The sequence below is a fragment of the Oncorhynchus masou genome, chromosome 2, assembly GCF_036934945.1.
Source record: "Oncorhynchus masou masou isolate Uvic2021 chromosome 2, UVic_Omas_1.1, whole genome shotgun sequence".
Lineage (NCBI taxonomy): Eukaryota > Metazoa > Chordata > Actinopteri > Salmoniformes > Salmonidae > Oncorhynchus > Oncorhynchus masou.
Window position 1 is genome coordinate 33,669,255 of NC_088213.1, and position 23,489 is coordinate 33,692,743.

The 23,489-nt window shown below is 44.5% G+C and overlaps 1 protein-coding gene across 1 annotated transcript in view; it reads left to right on the forward strand.

Moving 5' to 3' along the window:
• LOC135559380 (flagellar attachment zone protein 1-like) overlaps nucleotides 1–23,489 on the forward strand; it is an 80,462-nt gene that overhangs the window by 49,464 nt on the left and 7,509 nt on the right. The window contains exon 5 of the mRNA XM_064993543.1: nucleotides 16,874–16,985. Coding sequence (XP_064849615.1) covers nucleotides 16,874–16,985 — 112 coding nt within the window. The remainder of the gene's footprint in view (nucleotides 1–16,873; nucleotides 16,986–23,489) is intronic.

Sequence of the window (23,489 nt, forward strand, 5' to 3'; positions counted from 1 at the left end):
GATGAAACAAAAATAGAACTGTTTGGCCATAATGACCATCGTTATGTTTGGAGGAAAAAAGGGGGAGGCTTGCAAGCCGAAGAACACCATCCAAACAATGAAGAATGTGGGTGGCAGCATCATGTTGTGGGGGTGCTTTGCTGCAGGAGGGACTGGTGCATTTCACAAAATTGATGGCGTCATGTGGAACGAAAATTATGTGGATATATTGAAGCAACATCTCAAGACATCAGTTAAGGCTTGTTTGCAAATGGGTCTTCCAAATGGACAATGACCCCAGGCATACTTCCAAAGATGTGGCAAATGGCGTAAGGACAACAAAGTCAAGGTATTGGAGTGGCCATCACAAAGCCCTGACCTCAATCCTGTAGAAAATGTGTGGGCAGAACTGAAAAAGCGTGTGCGAGCAAGGAAGTCTACAAACCTGACTCAGTTACATCAGCTCTGTCAGGAGCTGGTGTAACTTCCCACTTATCGTGGGAAGCTTGTGGAAGGCTACCCGACACGTTTGACCCAAGTTAAACAATTTAAAGGCAATCCTACCAAATACTAATTGAGTGTATGTAAACTTCTGACCCACTGGGAATGTGATGAAAGAAATAAAAGCTGAAATAAATAATTATCTCTACTATTTTTCCGACATTTCGCATTCTTAAAATAAAGTGGTGATCCTAACTGACCTAAGACAGGGAATTTTTACTGGGATTAAATGTCAGGAATTGTGAAAAACTGAGTTTGAATGTACACTGCTCAAAAAAATAAAGGGAACACATAAACAACACAATGTATTTCCAAGTCAATCACACTTCTGTGAAATCAAACTGTCCACTTAGGAAGCAACACTGATTGACAATACATTTCACATGCTGTTGTGCAAATGGAATAGACAACAGGTGGAAATGATAGGCAATTAGCAAGACACCCCCAATAAAGGAGTGGTTCTACAGGTGGAGACCACAGACCACTTCTCAGTTCCTATGCTTCCTGGCTGATGTTTTGGTCACTTTTGAATGCTGGTGGTGCTTTCACTCTAGTGATAGCATGAGAGTCTGCAACCCACACAAGTGGCTCAGGTAGTGCAGCTCATCCAGGATGGGACATCAATGCGAGCTGTGGCAAGAAGGTTTGCTGTGTCTGTCAGCGTAGTGTCCAGAGCATGGAGGCGCTACCAGGAGACAGGCCAGTACATCAGGAGACGTGGAGGAGGCCATAGGAGGGCAACAACCCAGCAGCAGGACCGCTACCTCCGCCTTTGTGCAAGGAGGAGCAGGAGGAGCACTGCCAGAGCCCTGCAAAATGAGCTCCAGGAGGCCACAAATGTGCATGTGTCTGCTCAAATGGTCAGAAACAGACTCCATGAGGGTGGTATGAGGCCCCGACGTCCACAGGTGCGGTTTGTGCTTACAGCCCAACACCGTGCAGGACGTTTGGCATTTTCCAGAGAACACCAAGATTGGCAAATTCACCACTGGCGCCCTGTGCTCTTCACAGATGAAAGCAGGTTCACACTGAGCACATGTGACAGACGTGACAGTCTGGAGACGCCGTGGAGAACGTTCTGCTGCCTGCAACATCCTCCAGCATGACCAGTTTGGCGGTGAGTCAGTCATGGTGTGGGGTGGCATTTCTTTGGGGGGCCGCACAGCCCTCCATGTGCTCACCAGAGGTAGCCATTAGGTCCCGAGATGAGATCCTCAGACCCCTTGTGAGACCATATGCTGGTGCGGTTGGCCCTGGGTTCCTCCTAATGCAAGACAATGCTAGTCCTCATGTGGCTGGAGTTTGTCAGCAGTTCCTGCAAGAGGAAGGCATTGATGCTATGGACTGGCCCGCCCGTTCCCCAGACCTGAATCTAATTGAGCACATCTGGGACATCATGTCTCGCTCCATCCACCAGCGCCACGTTGCACCACAGACTGTCCAGGAGTTGGCGGATGCTTTAGTCCAGGTCTGGGAGGAAATCCCTCAGGAGACCATCCGCCACCTCATCAGGAGCATGCCCAGGCGTTGTAGAGAGGTCATACAGGCACGTGGAGGCCACACACACTACTGAGCCTCATTTTGACTTGTTTTAAGGACATCAAAGTTGGATCAGCCTGTAGTGTGGTTTTCCACTTTAATTTTGAGTGTGACTCCAAATCCAGACCACCATGGGTTGATAAATTTGATTTCCATTGATAATTTTTGTGTGATTTTGTTGTCAGCACATTCAACTATGTAAAGAAATAAGTATTTAGTAAGATTATTTCATTCATTCAGATCTATGATGTGTTATTTTTGTGTTCCCTTTATTTTTTTGAGCAGTGTATTTGGTTAATGTGTATGTAAACTTCTGACTTCAACTGTAAGTCCATGACATAGACTGAACAGGTGAATCCAGGTGAAAGCTATGATTCCTTATTGATGTCACTTGTTAAATCAACTTCAATCAGTGTAGATGAAGGGGAGGAGACAGGTTACAGCCTTGAGACAATTGTGACATGGATTGTGTGCCATTCAGAGGGTGAATGGGCAAGTCTAAATATTTAAGTGCATTTGAATGGAGTATGGTAGTAGGAGCCAGGTGCACCGGGTTGTGTCAAGAACTGCAACGCTGCTGGGTTTTTCCACGCTCAAAAGTATCCCATGTGTATCAAGAATGGTCCACCACCCAAGGACATCCACCCTACTTGATACAACTGAGGGAAGCATTGGAGTCAACATGGGCCAGCATCCCTGTGAAACGCTTTTGACAACTTATAGAGGAATATCCCGACAAATTGAGGCTGTTCTGAGGGCAAAAGGGGGGGTGCAACTCAATATCAGGAAGTTGTTCCTAATGTTTGGTATAGCCAGTGTATATTTCATTGTGTAAGAGCTGTCTCTCACAAGACATAAACAGAATGTTTTCTTCTCCCTGTCACATTCTCAATCTCCTTTCTGCTCTTCCTATGACTGTCTTGTTTCTGAACTACTCCTTCAATGTTTTCTTTAAGATTTCCTTAAGAATAAGCCATAATACATTTTCCCTGTGATTATGAATAAGTGGTGGACTTAATGAACCTTTTGTAGTGTGGAATTAGCCTTCCATTTTAGCAATCATCATTTTGTATTTATCTTGGAAAACAGAAGTAACATTGGTTCAATTTTAAACTTCTGTACTCACATACCTGGTACAATGTAATTACATTCCCTTATAGTTTTTCCATAATAGATTTATAATGTCAAGTGTTGCATGGTGAGTGTTCAACAATAAACCTGTCTCAAGAAGTGGGGAAAAGAGACAGACACTGGCGCTGGGTGATTGAAGGGAAAATGGAGACGCTGTTGGAAGAGACACTCCAGTGTGGATCTTTTTTAATGGAGGCGTATGAATGGGAAGTGCGGCTAGATTGCTGCCCTATTGAAAATCCCCTTCACATCCATTGCGCTCTTTGACCCTGAGGTACGTATCAGAGGCCGAGCATTTATTTCAACACAACATGTTCTCTCATAAAAGTGGCAATCTTGCTGTAACGACATGAAGGTTTTAGCTCACTGAGTAACAGCACCTGAAATCACACAGACACAAATGGGCCCATCTATGAATGATGGAGGCAGTCCATGTAAAAGCACACGGCACAAAGACAGCCAGGCTGCACTCTCTCTCTAATGATATAATTTCCCTTCCTCCATTCCTGGTAAACAACCACCACTCTCATCTGCTGTATAGGACTCTTTGATGGGGAATACAATAGTCATTGCTGTTGTATCATGGTGGGATCATCCAGATCCGTTCCATGTCCATGGGTACGTTGTGTTTCAGTGGTCCTAGCCTGGTTTGTAGAGTTAATATAAATGCCTGGCTTGGAATCAGCCAGACTACCATTAACCTGAGCAGCACTGTGTGTGGAGGCCTGTGGAACAGCAGCCATTCCGCCATGGGCTTCACAGGGACGCTTTAGTCTGGCCTTGCCCAGCCCTGATAAAGCCCACACTTATCACACATGATTGATTTGTTTACCTATTTGAGGCCGGCCCACTCATCATGTGTCTTATCCCTGACTGATGTGTTCTCGTTCTCTCTCCTTCCCCTCCACTCTCCCTCTCTTTCCCCTCTCTCTCTTCTGCACACACAGCTTTCTGAGTTGACTTTATATTTATATGCATGTGTATATATAAACCCTCACTGTAAAATGACAATACCCGGTCATCATTCTTCCAGCCACCCGGATGCTTGATGTAGGAGGTTGATGTGCTGATAGGATCCGAGGCCTTGCGAGTTCCATTTCCCATTTGAAGCAGCCAGTCAGACACTCTTAGCCATTGTACTTGATAAGGGCACGGATCGGCTAGGCCGGGTAAAGGACTCCTGCAGGTCTCCGTTTAACATGGTGAACAAAAGCCCAGAGTGAATATCCCACCCGACCTCATTCAGCTCGTAGGGCCTGCTGCTGTGAAAGGATGAGGTTAGAGAGTGATGGCTGTACAATGCATCTCTGGTTTCACTCTACAGTCCTCTTGACACTTCCTCTTAGCCAGGTAGCTAGCAAAGTTCCATCTGGTTTTTCAAGGTTTAAAGACACTTGAAACTTCAGGGTTACAGGCAAGGGAAAACTGTATTTCAATTGAGCTTTCTATTGGCCTTCATCACCCAATGTTATCATGATTTGATATTTTTTATAATCTCAAGATCAGTTTTCCTCTAAAACTATCCAATATCTTTTTCAACGTCTATCTGAATCTCATCAGTTGTCAGGGCCTGAATTTAGGTAGAACACTGATTTGAACAAAAAGTTTCTATTTTCTAAACCATTTTTAGAATAGGTTCCCTCTGCAAAGTTACGTTTTCAACTAAATTCACGCAAGTGGGCAGGGGAGGAGCATGGGACGGAAGCAATCTTTCCCAAATGAAAGCAGTGCAGGCGAGCCTGATTTCAAGCAAATACGACACACATAGTTATATTGTTTATTTTACTATAACTGGATTACATCTCCCATCCAAATGTTGTGAATGATATACTGTAACGGTCGTCGTATGAAGGAGAAGAGGAGGACCAAGGTGCAGCGTTGTATGTGTCCATATTTATTAAAATGAACATGGAAAAAACAAAAATACCAAAGCGAAACGACCGAAAACAGTTCTGGATGGTGCAGACACACAACAGAAAACAATCACCCACGAAACAGAATAGAAAACAGGCTCCCTAAATATGGTTCTCAATCAGGGACAACGATTGACAGCTGCCTCTGATTGAGAACCAAACCAGGCCATACTCAGAAATAGCAAATCATAGAAAAACTAACATAGACAACCCACCCAACTCACACCCTGACCATACTAAAACAAAGACATAACAAAAGGACTAAGGTCAGAATGTGACATATACACTGAGTGTACAAAACATTAGGCTCATTCACACCGGCTCATTCCATGACAGATTGACTAGGTGAAAGCTAGTGGTGCAACGGATCACATAATTCTCGGCTCGGATCATAAGTCACGGATCGGATAATTTTTTCGGAGTCAAATATAACTTTGCTTTCCATTTATTACTTAAAAGAACACTTAAAGCAAGGAACTTTTCAATTGAAAAAAAAATCTTAAAATAAAATATTCAATACTCAATTGATCAATTAAAGTGCAATATGAGGCATGATACCTTCTTCCTTTGAACAATAGGGAATGTAAAAAATGTCCGTGTCCACATCATCAAAAAAGTAAAAAAATAAAGAAAAGCAGACCTGAGCTTATAACTTCACATTACTTTTCTAAAAGATGAGGATGTCTACATTGTCTGGGGAGAGGGGAGACCTCTTTACAGTCACTATGTCCCCTGCCATGGAGAACACCCTCTTGCTAGGAAATCAAGTGCCAAGCACAGCCAGGTAGCATCTTGCCATCATAGCAGGATGTTTTTACCTTGTTTTTACACCATGTCAGTGGATCACCATCCACTGGAATGCCGCTTGCTGCCTTGTAGGATGCCACCTCCTCTTTGATGGTGTTGACAAACGTCTTGCCTGTGTCCTTGTTCGAAAAGGTCTCCCCGAAAAGCTCCTTCATGGCCAAATGACTTGATCTATTAAACTAACTAATTATATATTTTCATATTTCATAGAACTATAATTGTGGCAATAACATTTAATAAAATCCATTATTATTCCAAATAAATAGATGATTCTAATAGCACTGGCATAGATTACTGACTAAGATTAAGTAATTTACTCTTATTTTTTATTTGACCTCTTCAGTGGCCACAGTCTCAGTGGTGAGATCACTGTATGTCCTCCGGCTTAGGGCAGGGTCTAGGTGAGACAGGGACTTGAACAGATAGGGACTTGAACAGACAGGGACTTGACCCTTGGATCCAGTGCAGTACATCTATGAAGGTAGTCCTGTCCATCAGAGGGGTACCTGGGGTTCATGTCCTCTCTAATGGCATCTCTAGTGATGGTGCTGTCTTCCTCACTTGGGGCCTTGGATTGTCGAATCCTTGTTTTCAGAGGTAGGATCATGGACACAGGTGGTTCAGTTTCAGCGCTCAATAGGGTTGTAACCGTTTTGAGTGGTTTGAACACCTGGAGGACCTCCTCTGCCACTTTCACGCCATCATCAGACAAGGTGACAATGTCTTAATTTTTTTTCAGGGTCTTGTCTGTCAGTGCAGAGTATACAGCTGTCTGCTGCTCAAGATAGCACTCCAACATATCATGTAGAGTTCCATCTTGTTGTGACATTGTGTATGAGCTTGTGGGTCGGTAGCTGTAACATTTCTTGCTTGGTCTTAAGCACATGAGCGGCTGTTGTGCTTCGGTGGAAAAAGGAAACCACCTTCCTGATCCTCCCAAGGAGGCGATCCATCTGGTTCACTGAGATTCCCCTTTGGGATGCTTAATTGATCACACGTGCAAAGAAAGCTATCTGTGGCCCCAGTCCAGCTTCTATCACTGCATTTACTTGGTTCTTGGCATTATCTGTGGTGATTGGGTTATTGCTATTGGGCCTCTCTAGCTTCCACTCTGCTACTGCTCCTAGCAGTACCTGCGCCAGATGTGTGCCTGTGCAACTCTCATAGAGGTGGCGTGTCTGTAGCACCGGACTTCACATCTCCCATCTGTGGTGTAGTGAGCAGTCACAGTCACGTAGCTTTCCATTACCCTGGAGGTCCACCCGTCTGTGGCGAGGGCAACAGAGGATGCCTTGGATAATTCGTTGACAATTTTTATATTTTCACCAGGGTGATGATGCTTTAAATGTGTGGCCATGCTCAATGTATTTCCATGATCATACGGCTTTCTTGTGGCATAATACCTACACTGTAACGGCGTTCTTCGTTTGTCGAAAGAGAGTCGGACCGAAATGCAGCATGTTGGTTACTCATGTTTTTTAATGAAACAAATGACGATTACATGACAATACTGAGACAAATACAAAACAACAAAACGGAACGTGAAACCTAAGTACAGCCTATCTGGTGAAACTACACAGAGACAGGAACAATCACCCACGAAATACAAAGTGAAACCCAGGCTACCTAAATACGGTTCCCAATCAGAGACAACGAGAATCACCTGACTCTGATTGAGAACCGCCTCAGGCAGCCAAGCCTATGCAACACCCCTACTCAGCCGCAATCCCAATAACTACAAAAACCCAATACGAAATACAACAACATAAACCCATGTCACACCCTGGCCTGACCAACTAATTAACGAAAACACAAAATACTAAGACCAAGGCGTGACAGAACCCCCCCCCCCCCTAAGGGGGGGACGTGGACCCCACTCCATAAATGTCATAGTTCCTCCCCTTCGCGTCCTGGGATAATCCACCCTCGCCGCCGACCATGGCCTAATAGTCCTCACCCAGAACCCCACTGAACTGAGGAGCAGCTCGTGACTGAGGGGCAGCTCGGGACTGAGGGGCAGCTCGGGACTGAGGCAGCTCGGGACTGAGGGGAAGCTCGGGATTGAGGGGCAGCTCGGGATTGAGGGGAAGCTCGGAACTGAGGGGCAGCCCAGTACTGAGAGAAAGCCCAGTACTGAGAGGAAGCCCAGCACTGAGAGGAAGCCCAGCACTGAGAGGAAGCCCAGTATTGAGATGAAGCCCAGTACTGAGATGAAGCCCAGCCAGGCAGTTGAATCCGGCAGATCCTGGCTGACTGGCGGATCTGGAAGTGTCTGGTTGACTAGCGGATCTGGAAGAGTCTGGTTGACTAGCGGATCTGGAAGAGTCTGGTTGACTAGCAGATCTGGACGAGTCTGGTTGACTGGCAGATCTGGAAGAGTCTGGCTGACTGGCAGATCTGGAAGAGTCTGGCTGACTGGCAGATCTGGAAGAGTCTGGCTGACTGGCAGATCTGGAAGAGTCTGGCTGACTGGCAGATCTGGAAAAGTCTGGTTGACTGGCAGATCTGGAAGAGTTTGGTTGACTGGCAGATCTGGAAGAGTCTGGCTGACTGGCAGATCTGGAAGAGTCTGGCTGACTGGCAGATCTGGAAGAGTCTGGCTGACTGGCAGATCTGGAAGAGTCTGGCTGACTGGCAGATCTGGAAGAGTTTGGTTGACTGGCAGATCTGGAAGAGTCTGGCTGACTGGCAGATCTGGAAGAGTCTGGCTGACTGGCAGATCTGGAAGAGTCTGGCTGACTGGCAGATCTGGAAGAGTCTGGCTGACTGGCAGATCTGGAAGAGTCTGGCTGACTGGCAGATCTGGAAGAGTCTGGTTGACTGGCAGATCTGGAAGAGTCTGGCTGACTGGCAGATCTGGAAGAGTCTGGCTGACTGGCAGATCTGGAAGAGTCTGGCTGACTGGCAGATCTGGAAGAGTCTGGCTGACTGGCAGATTTGGAAGAGTCTGGCTGACAGGCGGATCCTGGCAGACTGACGGCTCTGGCTGCTTCATGCTGACTGACGGCTCTGGCTGCTTCATGCTGACTGACGGCTCTGGCTGCTCCATGCTGACTGGCGGCTCTGGCTGCTCCATGCAGATTGACAGCTCTGGCGGCTTCTTGCAGACTGACAGCTCCTTGCAGACTGGCAGCTCCTTGCAGACTGACAGCTCCTTGCAGACTGGCAGCTCCTGGCAGACTGGCAGCTCCTTGCAGACTGGCAGCTCCTTGCAGACTGGCAGCTCCTTGCAGACTGGCAGCTCCATGCAGACTGGCAGCTCCATGCAGACTGGCAGCTCTGGCTGCTCCAAGCAGACTGACAGCTCTGGCTGCTCCATGCAGACTGACAGCTCTGGCTGCTCCATGCAGAGTGACAGCTCTAGCTGCTCCATGCAGACTGACAGCTCTGGCTGCTCCATGCAGACTGGCAGCTCTGGCTGCGCTATGCAGACTGACAGCTCTGGCTGCTCCATGCAGACTGGCAGCTCTGGCTGCTTCATGCAGACTGACAGCTCTGGCTGCTTCATGCAGACTGGCAGCACAGGCTGCTCCGAACAGGCAGGAGGCTCCGGCAGCGCTGTAGAGGAGGAAGGCTCTAGAAGCGCTGAACAGGCGGGAGACTCCGGTAGCGCACGAGAGGAGAAAGGCTCAGATAGCACTGAACAGACAGGAGACTCCAGCAGCGCTGTAGAAGAGGAAGGCTCTAGAAGCGCTGAACAGGCGGGAGACTCCGACGGCGCAGGAGAGGAGAAAGGCTCCGACAGTGCAGGAGAGGCGAGGCGCACTGTAGGCCTGATGCGTGGTGCTGGCACTGGTGGTATTGGGCCGAGGACACGCACAGGAAGCCTGGTGCGGGGAGCTGCTACCGGAGGGCTGGGGTGTGGAGGTGGTACTGGATAGACCGGATCGTGCAAGAGCACTGGAGCTCTTGAGCACCGAGCCTGCCCAACCTTACCCGGTTGAATACTCTCGGTCGCCCTGCCAGTGCGGCGAGGTGGAATAGCCCGCACTGGGCTATGTAGGCGAACCGGAGACACCGATCGCAAGGCTGGTGCCATGTAAGCCGGCCCAAGGAGACGCACTGGGGACCAGATGCGTAGAGCCGGCTTCATGGCATTTGGCGCGACGCTCAATCTAGCCCGGCCGATACGCGGAGCTGAAATATACCGCACCGGGCTATGCACCCGCACTGGGGACACCGTGCGCACCACTGAATAACACCGTGCCTGCCCGGTCTCTCTAGCCCCCCGGTAAGCACAGGGAGTTTGCGCAGGTCTCCTACCTGGCGTAGCCATACTCCCTGTAAGCCCCCCAAGACATTTTTGGGGCTGATTCACGGGCTTCCATCCACGTCGCCTTGCTGCCTCCTCATACCAGCGCCTCTCCGCTTTAGCCGCCTCTAGTTCCTCCTTGGGGCGACGATATTCACCAGGCTGAGCCCAGGGTCCTTTTCCGTCCAGTTCTTCCTCCCATGTCCAATTCTCCAAGTGGTGCAGCCTCTCCCACTGAAGCTGCTTCTGTTGCCTCTTCTGTGGCTCCTGCCTGTTAACACGCTGCTCGGTCCGTGTGTGGTGGGTGATTCTGTAACGGCGTTCTTCGTTTGTCGAAAGAGAGTCGGACCGAAATGCAGCGTGTTGGTTACTCATGTTTTTTAATGAAACAAATGACGATTTACATGAAAATACTGAGACAAATACAAAACAACAAAACGGAACGTGAAACCTAAGTACAGCCTATCTGGTGAAACTACACAGAGACAGGAACAATCACCCACGAAATACAAAGTGAAACCCAGGCTACCTAAATACGGTTCCCAATCAGAGACAACGAGAATCACCTGACTCTGATTGAGAACCGCCTCAGGCAGCCAAGCTTATGCAACACCCCTACTCAGCCGCAATCCCAATAACTACAAAAACCCAATACGAAATACAACAACATAAACCCATGTCACACCCTGGCCTGACCAACTAATTAACGAAAACACAAAATACTAAGACCAAGGCGTGACATACACACTGTATCGGTGTTGTCCACCACCCTTCTTCCGTCATCATATTTGACAGGGAAGCCAAAATGCTCCAATACATGAGTCTTAAATTAAGCGGGAGGCTTTTCCAGTTCTTCAGCTCCTCACTGCTCTTTTTTCTTCTTTGCTTTTTGCTATGCGACCATCCAGGGTTGATTTGTTGGGATTCAACAGGCCCCGTTCACGTGAACAGTACACACAACTGCTTTTTAAAAATCATCACATCAACCTTCAGACTTCAGAGTAAAACAAGACACATCTGTCTTGTCTTTATCTTTTCACTGCAACTCTGCATCGAGATTTAAGGAATTATTACTTTATAAAGTAACGGTATTTCAGGTATTATGGTTAAACTTTGCAATTGATCTGCGGTTCACATGCGTGCCGAACTGTGTGTGTGGGGGGGTGATCCGTAAGGATCACAGATCAACTACGGTCCGTTACACCGCTAGTGAAAGCTATGATCCCTTATTGATGTCACCTATTAAATCCACTTCAGTCAGTGTAGTTGAAGGGGAAAAGTCAGGTTGAAGAAGGATTTTTAAGCCTTGAGACAATTGAGACATGGATTGTGTATGTGTGCCATTAAGAGGTGAATAGGAAAGACAAAATATTAATATCCCTTTGAGCATGGTGCAGTTATTAATTACACTTTGGAATTGTGTATCAATACACACAGTCACTACAAAGATACTGGCGTCCTTCCTAACTCAGTTGTCGGAGAGGAAGGAAACTGCTCAGGGATTTCATCATGAGTCCTGATTTTTAAAAAGTTACAAAGTTTAATGGTTGTGATATGAGAAAACTGATGATGGATCAACAACACTGTAGTTACTCCACAATACTAACCTAAATGCCAGAGTGAAAAGAAGGAAGCCTGTACAGAATAAAACATATTCCAAAACATGCATCCTGTTTGCAACAAGACACTTAAGTAATACTGCAAAAAATGTGGCCAAGAAATTAACTTTTTGTCCTGAGTACAAAGCATTATGTTTGGGGCACTGAGTACCACTCTCATATTTTCAAGCATGGTTGTGGCTGCATCATTTTATGGGTATGCTTGTAATCATTAAGGACTAGGGAAGTTTTTTAGGATAAAAATAAATGAAATAGAGCTAAGCACAGGCAAAATCCTAGATGAAAACCTTGTTCAGACACTGGGAGACAAATTCACCTTTCAGCAGGGCAATAACCTAAAACACAAGGCCAAATCTACACAGACATTGCTTACCAAGATGACATTGAATGTTCCTGAGTGGCCTAGTTACAGTTTTTACTTAAATCAACTTGAAAAGGACTGTCTATTAAAGATCAACAATCAACTTGACAGAGCTTGAAGAATTTAAAAAAGAATAATGGGCAAATATTGTATAATCCTGGGGCCTCATTTATCAATAATGCATAAAAACTATTCAAAAATTCTACTTACGGGCGTCATACACACACTGCGAGGAGATAATCATTGATAAATACCAGTTGTTCTCAGCCTCCATGCTTGTGCACGACCTTGGCTATTTGCATCTCGAAACACCCCTATTAAAATCAACCCTTTAAAGCCTGTGGAGAATACACAAAGTACCATGAAATACAACCAAAACAAAAGCTATGAAAAAGCAAACAATTTCTGAGACTGACATAGAGGCGCTAGTGTCAGAAGTTGACACTGAGCGAGAGGTTGGCTCACTCAAGTGTGGCTTGACCAGTAAACATGTGAAACAAGGCAGGACCATTAGGACAATTCAAGTTTCTTTAGCAATGCCAAATATACTTCAAATGAGTAGGCAACACTCACCAATAAGCCATCCATGCGATGGTGTATGGAAATTGTATGGTACAGTTTGTTTTGCTGATGATTGCATCCAAAACATTGGCTCATCGAGGGATCTGAGATGCCGATTGGCTCCCGCTGAGAAAACAGAGGGTGGATAGCACTTTGATGTGCACCGGAATGCCATGTGTTTGCATTTCTAAAGCAGGTATTAAATCTTTCCAAAAATCCTATTTGATTGGTTTTGGGAAAAAATATCTAATGAGCCAATCCGTACATTCTGCAAAAAAGTCCCACCTGTCCCTAAAAACGCATTCTCTGTGAAATGCTGCGTGTGCCAAATCTTCCAACAGATCAAGGTCAGCCATCTCTCATTCCATTTCCCATTATCTCAGTCTTTTATAGTATTTCAACAATTGTTTCACTTTCACATTTGCCTTTAATTGAACAAATTACTGTACTTTATATGGAATATTATTTTAACAAATGCACTGATGTGGTCATATTATGTGATAGGCCTATGCTCCCCTACCAAGCAAAAAGGCAGTAACTGCTCATTTGGTCGAAGATTAGTTACTGTAATTTTTACTACATTAAATACATTCTTAATCATGTGGATAAGTATCCTGCCTCTATTGTATTGTGTTTTGGAGACAATGGAGGTCATGTTAGTAGTAACTGCATAAAAATACTGTGAAACCAAGGTAAATAAAAGCAATTTTTCTCAGTTCCACGCTATGAGCAGTTTCTGCCTTTTCGCTTGGTAGGGCAGTATAGCCTGTCAAGATGTGTTGCATGCATTCACAATTGAAATACAATGAAATAGAAAAATTAGCATTCGAAAGGGTTTCAAACTTTCCTGTAAATTTCAGGAAATTTTCTGGAAGTTTTTCATGGGAAGTTAAGCCCTGGAATTTTGGGAATTTTGCTTAAATTCATCATAAAAGTTAGCTTATAACAGTGAAACTCTTTTGTGGGATACATATAAGGCAATTCTAGGTCTTGTGGCATATTTTGGTTAAACTATCCTCAATTCAATGGAAATGCAACCCTCTACATGCACAGTGCATTCTTCCATCACATGTGCAGTGCAGTGCACTCTTCCATCACATGTACAGCTGATTCTCAAGATCTTGCACACTAATAAGATGCTTTGAGCCCACACTACTACACTGTCTGAGCCAAGGACTACATGCTTTCTGGTAAGTTTTGATCACAATACTGGGTGGGGTGAATATATTTTATATGAAATACATGATTTTTTGTTAACTAGTAAATAGTAGCCTACAGAAAAGTGTGTTTAAATCATTTTTTAACTTGTTAACAATTTCTGCCTGTAAGCTTTTGCTACCATGTAGGTTTTAGCTTGCTTGAGCCTGCTAACTGAGGAGTGTTAATTCACCTGTTTCATACATGTCTCATTTTAAAACATTTATCTTACAAAGGAGTTGTTTAATCTAACTACTTAACTATTTATCTACATGGAATTGTATTTGTTGTTTGATTTTTAATCATTTTTTCCTAATCTTTACAGGACAATGCCACCGGCACTATCTGATGTGTGGAGACATTTCCTTCTAATGTAGAAGGAAAAGCTGTGTACATTTGCAAATACTATGCCAAATCATATGTGAAGAATGCAACAAAGATGCAGAATAATCTGGCCAAGTGCAAAAAGTTCCCTCAGCGCTCACAACAAGCAACCTCTGACTTCTATTAGAGGTGAAAATGATGAATCAGACACCTTATCGATAGCAACAGCTCATGGTCCTCCTGGAATCAGAAGTGTTTTTGATGCAATGGAAGAATGTAGTCAGAGAAATGTTGATGAATGTCTTGCTCAAGCTGTGTATGCAACTGGTTCACCTCTGATGCTCACAGGCAATGTGTATTGGAAGAGATTACTGAATGTTCTTCGCCCAGCATACACCCCTCCAACCAGACATGCTTTATCCACTCATTTGCTGGATGCAGAGTTCATCATAGTTCAAGTGAAGGTCAAGCAAATCATAAAGAAAGCAGACTGTATTGCAATCATCTCTGATTGGTGGTCGAATGTTCATGGGCAAGGAATAATTAACTACATCATCTCCACCCCTCAACCAGTATTCTAGAAGAGCACAGACAGAAGGGACAACAGACACACCGGTCTCTACATTGCAGATGAGCTGAAGGCAGTCATCAATGACCTTGGTGCACAGAAGGTATTTGCACTGGTAACAGACAATGCTGCGAACATGAAGGCTGCTTGGTCTAAAGTGGAGGAGTCCTACCCTCACATTACACCCATTGGCTGTGCTGCTCATGCATTGAATCTTCTCCCCAAGGACATCTTGGCACTGAAAACAATGGATGCACTCTACAAAATAGCCAAGGAAATGGTTAGGTATGTGAAGGGACGTCAAGTTATAGCAGCAATCTACCTCACCAAGCAAAGTGAGAAGAATAAGAGCACCACATTGAAGCTGCCCAGTAACACCTGTTGGGGTGGTGTTGTCATGTTTGATAGTCTCCTGGAGGGGAAGGAGTCTTTCCAAGAAATGCCCATATCACAGTCTGCCGATATGGACAGTCCCATCAAGAGGATTATCCTGGATGATGTATTTTGGGAGAGAGTGGTAAGCAACATGAAACCTATAGCAGTAGCCATTGCACGGATTGAGGGAGACAATGCCATCCTGTCTGATGTTCAGACTCTGCTTACAGATGTAAGGGAAGAAATCTGTACTGCCCTGCCCACTTCACCATTGCTCCAAGTAGAGGAAACTGCAGTTCTGAAATAGATCAAAAAGCGTGAAGACTTCTGCCTGAAGCCCATACACGCCACAGTGTACATGTTGGACCCCAAGTATGCTGGCAAGAACATCCTGTCTAGTGCAGAGATCAACAAGGCCTATGGTGTCATCACTACCGTGTCTCGCCACCTTGGCCTGGATCTGGACAAGGTTCTTGGCAGTCTGGCGAAGTACACTTCCAAGCAAGGGCTTTGGGATGGAGATGCAATTTTGCAGTCGTGCCAACATATCTCATATCTGAGGCTCTTTCCCCTGTTGCCTCTATCATCCTCCAAATCTCATCATTTTCATCCAGCCTAAGAGCGCAACTGGTCCTTGTTTGGGAACACACACACCAAAGTACACAACTTGCTGACCAATACAAGGGTTGAAAGATTGGTGGCCACTGGGGAACTTTGAGGCTTTTTGAGCCTGACAACGAGCAGTATATTTTTCCCATTCACTAGGCTACACTTGACAAGCAATTCACTTATTCCATTATTTGGCACTGTGCATACGCATAGTCCTGTACATTTACGCACACTCTCAAGCAAACGTTCATATTGATAAATCTCACACTTCACGTGGAAATGATCCAACGTATGGTATACGTACAAACTTGTGCCCACAAATAATTGATAAATGAGGCCCAAGGTGCGCAAAGCTCTTAGAGACTTACCCAGAAAGACTCACAACTATAATCGTCGCCAAAGGTGCTTTTACAAAGTATTGACTCGGGTGTGAGCACTTATTTAAATTAGATTTTTCTGTATTCAATTTTCAATAAATTAGCAAACATTTCTAAAAATATATTTTCACTTTGTCATTATGGGGTATTGTGTGTAGATGGGCAAGAAACAAATATATTGAAACCATTTTGAATTCAGGCTGTAACACGACATAATGTGGAATAAGTCAAGGGGTATGAATACTTTCTGAAGGCACTGTATTCTTGTCATATTCACCAGTAAACTCAAAAGTTACTTCAACTTCAACCAGTGAATGCTAGAGATGAAAATGCATATTTTTAAGGGGTATGCAGTAGGTTGATAATGATATCACCAAAGTATGTTGTCTCAGACATTTCAAACAACATTTCCAGCTAATGAGAAAACAGTCATTTAAAAGAATGAACCAGAAGGCAACTCTGGGTCTAATTTGAATGGGTGCCAACAGCAGATTTTGTGGGATTTTTACATTCGTACACCAGTACGACCCACGTGGCCCAGTGAATGTCACTCCGTGAGGGACTATAAGATCCCAAAAGATTATGACAATAAATGCCTCTTGATAATCAGATCTTCTCTGCGCTGTGTAGGTTTATTGTTAGCATATTATATGCTAATTGAGGGTGAAATTGATTGTAGCTACACTCCTGATTCTGATTGCATAAACAACTTTTTACAGATTTACTTTGTTTTCAACTCATTTTTTACTTGTATTCACAGTGGAGAAATGGATGACCATTACAGGGATGCGCAGACACACCTGTCTACCCAGGATGCTATACTTCAGCAGCTCAAAGAGGCCTGTCTATCTCAGCAGGAAGCCCAGGTTAAAGTAAGTATCCTGCACATCCACTCAGCTCCATTCACTGTTTGAAACAACATCAGAGGAACTGGCCGTTACTGCAATGAGCGGTAGACTACTGACTCCTACTAGTTGTGTATTATGGAGACCGAGTTAATGCCCACTATTCATGCTGTCAGATTGACCGAAGAAAGGCCAATTATATTTTCCACCAAATTTTACATAGATGTACCCCATCTCTCATTCTGTGTGTGTGTGTCTTCTACTTGACTGCACTGGACCCCTCTCGGAGCACAGTACGTATCCCAGACCTCTCACGCTTGACGAACCAGAGACAAAAAGTGCCAGGGGGTGAACACGTCCACTGGCTGCATTTTGCATGCACCACCTACCAGAGTAGAGTGGTTGGATACCCACACACACACACAAACACACATACACACATCTCTAATGAGTGTGGGCCTGAAACACACACCACCCCTGGGGGAACCCGGCACTCTGTTATGTTAACTACTGCATGCAATCTCCACTAAAGTAGTGTAAGCAGAAAGTTGAATTATTCACAATGGGGGGGGGGGGGGGGTCGGGTAATTAAGAGTGTCTTGTACTTCCTTCATAATTCATTGGCATTAAAGGCCTGGTGTGTTTTTGTGTGGTAAACAGAGCTGGCACGTGATGTGGCGAGAGATTAGGCAACATGACGGTTGTGCCCAGAATGATCATGTTCTCTCATTTAGCCTGCGGGCAGCTGGGGGGACAGAGGGTGGTGTGGAAGGAGGGGATGGGATGGTGGTTAGGGTTAGTCTGCTTCACCTGGTCTTGTAATTTACCCCTCCCCCACATCTGTCCTAACTCCCACCCCTATTGCCATGTCATGAGAGGACCTATGCCATAACTAGGTCACCACCTGTATTTAAAATTGATTAAAAATTGTTTTTTTCTGACTGGCCTACACACATAATACCCCATAATGTCAAAGTGGAATTATGTATTTCAAAATTTAAAAACATTTATAAAAAGTGAAAATCTGAAATGTCTTGAGTCAGTAAGTTGTCAACCCCTTTGTTATGGCAAGCATAAATAAGTTCAGGAGTAAAAATGTGCTTAACAAGTCCCACAATAAGTTGCATGGACGGTTCACTAATAGAGTTTAACATGATTTTTGAATGACTACCTCACCTCTGTACCCCACATATAGAAAGTGTTATGTTTGGGGGCAAGTCCAATACAACACATTACCAATACAACATGGTACCACATATTTTCATGCATAATGGTGGCTGTATCATGTTATGGGTATGCTTGTAATCATTAATTAAGGACTGGGGAGTTTTTCAGGATAAAAAAGAAATGGAATGGAGCTAAGCAGCGCAAAATTCTAGAGGAAAACCTGGTTCAGTCTGCTTTCCACCAGACGCTGGGAGATTAATTCACCTTCCAGCAGAACAATAACCTAAAATTGCCAAATCTACAATGTAATGGCTCACCAAGAAGACTGTTAATGTTCCTGAGTGGCTGAGTTACAGTTTTGACTTAAATCTTAAATCTACTTGAAAATCTACAGCAAGACCTGAAAATGGTTGTCTACCAATGGTCAATAACCATTTTGAAAAAAATAATAGGCAGATGTTGCACATTCCAGATGCGGAAAGTTCTTAGAGACTTACCCAGAAAGACTCACAGCTGTAATCGCTGTCAAAGGTGCTTCTACAAAGTATTGACTCAGAGGTGTGAATCCTAATGTAAATTAGATATTTCTGTATTTAGTTTTCAATACATTTGGAAACATTTCTAAAAACATGTTTTCACTTTGTCATTATGAGCTATTGTCTGTAGATGGGTGAAAAAAAACAACATCTAAATTCAGGCTGTAACACAACAACAAGGGGTATGAATACTTTCTGAAGGCCCTGTATTATGTTGAGTACATTCTCTGAACATAATGTCAATATAATGTTCTGAGAAGGTTACAAGCCAACCTTGCATTATTTCCATTGTACAACGTATCGAATAGACTTCAGTTAGATGATACGTGAGCCTGTTTTATTCGAATAGACAAGGCAGAGAAATATTCATATAAATGATCCTCATCTTCATATTGCATAACTTCTAGTGATTAGACCATGATGGTGTTTGTTATAGACTTTGCAAAAGGGTCCTGGTAATTTGGATAAAAGTCTTAATTGGCGTGTGATAGATTGACTGGGCTCAGAGTTTAGACGGAAGGTGGCAGACGATGGCAAGGCTTTAGAGAGGCTATTGATTGTATGTACTTACAAACTAAGAGGAGGGCTTAAAAGTGCAAGGCAAATTGGTCACGACTTGTCAATCATTTACACTAAGATGTATGCTGAGGGATTGGCTGCTTCAACTCCAGACTGCTCCTTTGAATGGAAAAGAGAAAAGGCTGAATTCAGAGGAATCTTTATAGATCTGTCTTTTTACTACAACCCCCTCCGTTCAGAGACAAATGGGATTAGCTCAACTAATTGAACTTTTTAAATTACTCTGAATCTGAGCACTATGTCATCAGTATCTAAGTGGTTATTGGACCAGAATGAGGTAAGGGACATTCTGTGTTGTGAGATTCTTCAACCGTACATCACACATACCATGTAATATGCTCGGCTGTGGTTAGAACTAGTGAGAAACTGCCCTTTTGGAGAAGCTCAGAGAACTATCAATAACAGTACATTCATTAATGCACACACACATTTGTACATTTCTCTGTGTAACTGCTTATGTCTACTGGAGAGACGAGCAGAGAGCTGCAGTACGTGGGAGCTCTCAGCGCTCTGATTCCATCTGTCAGGTTCCTGAACCGCCAGCCCACTCCAGCCCACCAGGCCGACCCCTCCCCCACACAGCCCACTGCTCTATACAACACAAGAAGTCAACCCAGAGCTGTTTAAAAGGTCAGCAGGACTACACTACAGCTAGCCTTAACATTTGAGTGGCAGAGGTAAATATTTCAGAGTGGTTGAGATGGGCCGAGTCCTCGTGCACTACTTCAACGAGCAATATGAATGGGAGATACGCTGGGTTGCTTCCCCTGGGTGAACTCCTATTCACTGGGTCTTCTTTTAACAGGGCTTTACTGAAGCTGTATAGACCTTTTAGGTTATTATTAGTCTCTCACTACAGACTACCATTCATTGTCTCTGACAGCATCCTGTTTTGATATGCAGATATATGCTGGCTGGTCAAATTGCTAGTTATGTTTATATGGAGGTGGACAACCTTGAGAGGTTTGTGTGTATGTGCGTTTGTGCGTATAGTTAAATGATTCATCTGGTGTGGGTGTGTATTGTGTTGTGACCTCAAGGACAGGAGGGCATCATGGTGGGTCATCTGGGCCCTGCCGCCTGCCAGTCCCTTCCCCTCCTTCCCCCCTCCGCCTCTCCAGCCCGCTCCCTCTGGCCACCGCCTTGTGTGCAGCGTGCTCTGGCGGCTAAAGGGGCTCGTTAAAGGCCATAACTTATCTCACGTTTGAAGCTAATGGGAGGAATACTGGCCGCAGTGAAAAATAAATGACATTTCTACCCCCCCTCTCTCCCTGCCCTCCTAACCTGCAGCGTAATATAGCAGCGGTGAGGGTATGCATTACAGATCTGAGGCCTTAGAATTTATCTGTGCTGCACTACGCTGACTGATGCATTTGAAAATAATGTACTGGAGCCGGAGCATAACAGGGACCCCGTAACTAATGGAGAGCTCTCGCCCCATGGCCGCCACTGTATATCATTCAGCTGTACTACCTCATCAAGCCCCGGCCCTGCACACAATCCTCTGCAGGCAGGCAGGCAGGCAAGGCTCCCAGACCAGCAGCTCACTGGCTACAACAGCAGAGGACCTGCAATATATCCCCTTTCCGTCCTTCCTTCTTTCTCTCTTTTTAATTGTCATTCTCTCTCATGATGCCCTTACTAATTAATACATAAGCCTACCTTCATAATGTGCTGTCGTTGCTCTCTGTGAACGAGGAACCGTAATAACTGTTCAGATTGATGTGTCAAAGTCTACTTTGAAGGCCATCATTGTGTTTCCTTCATAATAACTGAGACATTTTGAGGTCATTTTCATTTGACCAATCAGATATCAGAGCATAAGACATACTGTATCTGCGTCATTAAAACAAATGTAACATTTTTGTCACCTGCGCTAGTTCAGTGAAATGTAACCTTTATTTTTTTAGGCAAGTCAGTTAAGAACAAATTCTTATTTACAATGACGATCTACTGGGGAAGAGTGGGTTAACTTCCTTGTCCAGGGGCAGAACGACAGATTTTTACCTTGTCAGCTCAGGGATTTGAGCCAGCAAACTTTCAGTTACTGGCCCAACGCTTTAACCACTAGGCTACCTGCTATTATAGTATTTTAAAATAAAAAAGTAAAGTAAAACAAAAACACATGAAATATAAATAAGAAGATCACGAGAAAGTAAGTAAGCTATATACAGAGTCGGTTCCAGGGTTAGTGCCAATACCATATTTACAATGTGCAGGGATCCTGGAGGGGTAGGTTTAGATATGTGTAGGGGTAAGGTGACTAGGCAACAGGATATATGTACAATGTACAGTGGCAAGGGCTGTTCTCTATAACGGTTGAAAATGCAAAAACATTTGAAACATTGGTGGAGTGGGCCAGATCAGAGTAGATAAACAGGAATATCACTTTTCAAGCATAATATAACTGCTTGATCATTTATCTTTTAGGCCTCCTATTTCCTCTCACTTGTTTCACATCCCTTTTCACAGCCCGTTTTTATTTAATGGTGTTTATGTTTAATAGCTGTATCAGACAGCAGCCACTCACTGCCCTTTTCCAGCCAAATCAAGGTAAAGAAAGAGGGAAAGGCCAAATGAATTCCATCCAGCGAGAGGTCAGAGAGACAGACAGAGTACATAGCAATGCCTTTTCCCCAGTAGGCAGTGGGAGATACGATGCTAATAAGATCATAAGAGAAGAGGAGAGGCCGCACCCCCGGGTCGACCATAAAGAGTTTCAGTATATATTTTTTAAAGAAAACACCCTGAAAAAATGATGATGTCTGCTTTGAAATGCATTAATAATCGGGAGTGGACTGTTTTGTTCTAGGATAGGAAATACGATTGAAATTCCCTTGTCTTGGGGAGGGCAGGCGTAGGCGAGAGGTGGGTGGTGGTGGGGAGTTGGGGCCTTAGAGAGATTTAAAGGAAAGGCAGAGGGTGGAATGTGAAGTGTGTTGGTGTGAATGAGGTTGAGGAGGCCTCTTCCTTCCTGCTCTCCTTCCATCTGCTTTCCGTCCAGGTGTACCGGGCAGGGGGAAGAGAAGACAGGAAGAGGCTCTCATTATTGCTGGTTTTCGTTTTCTCTTAATGGAATGCTCTGGATGGTGGTGGGTGTTTGAACCCTCTGCATGTCTCCCATGTTCCTCCCTCCGTGATATCACCTGTTCTCTAACAAAGATGCCTCTGACTCACTCACGGGAAGAGAGGAAGGAATATGAGGAATATTTGAACAAATAACATATATCTTAGAGCATGATGAAAAAGACTTGAAAACGTTGTCTTTCTCTCCCCTTTATCCTAATTGGAAATTCATTGAATACCTAATGACATGAAAACGGAAGGATGTGTGCTGTTTTTCTCCCTTTCTTATATAATACATCAGAACATTTTGGTACTGTGCCAAGTTTGTAATAGAGTAGAATCCTTATTATTAAAGTGTAATATAATTATAATACTTTGTAATTGGAAAATGCATTGCGGTGTATAATGAAGTGCAGTCTCAAGCAGATTTTCTGCCCCTTTTGATGTATGAAGGTCAGACGTCAGCATTCCCGCTGCCTAATCTCTCTGTATATACATATAGGCAACGGCTCTGGGCTGTTTCCATACTGAAGACCTGGCCCACTGTCTACCATAGGGGAAATACCTGTTTGTCATCACAAATACTTCATTCACTTCAATTAATTTTAGTAACTCGGCTGTAATCTTGGTAAGGTATTACTAATTAGATTTCCTTATTGGATTTATTTATTTGGTTTCGGGCCTAATCAATGCATTTTTATTCACTTTCATTACATTTTGGCACACCGTCAAGCGTTATGATCCAGATATCTGTAGGACTAGTACTTTATATGGAGACAGATGGCCGAGGTCCCTATAGTTGGTTGGTTGGATTGACTGAGTGATTGATGTAAATAATAGATTGGCTCATCCATCCTCCAGTAGTTGTGAGGATCCAGGGAGAGAGCTCCAGGGCTTGGCCTTGTGTCAATGTCACTGAGAGGCAGGCAGGCAGGACGCCCGGACAGACTGGGATTTCATTGTGACTGAGCATGTGCGGCTGGCTGGTGGTTTCAGTGTTGTGTCAGGCTAAGGCAGGCGGGTGGCCAGCCCAGGGGAAGCGGTTGATCAGGTTGGTCAGACCTATTTCTGAGGTGTGAGGTGGCACTGACCAGGACAGAAGGTGACCCTGGGGAGGGAGTATAGGTACTGTAGGCAGAGCAGCAGATCGGAACTGAGCCACTGACCAGGACAGAGAAGTTGA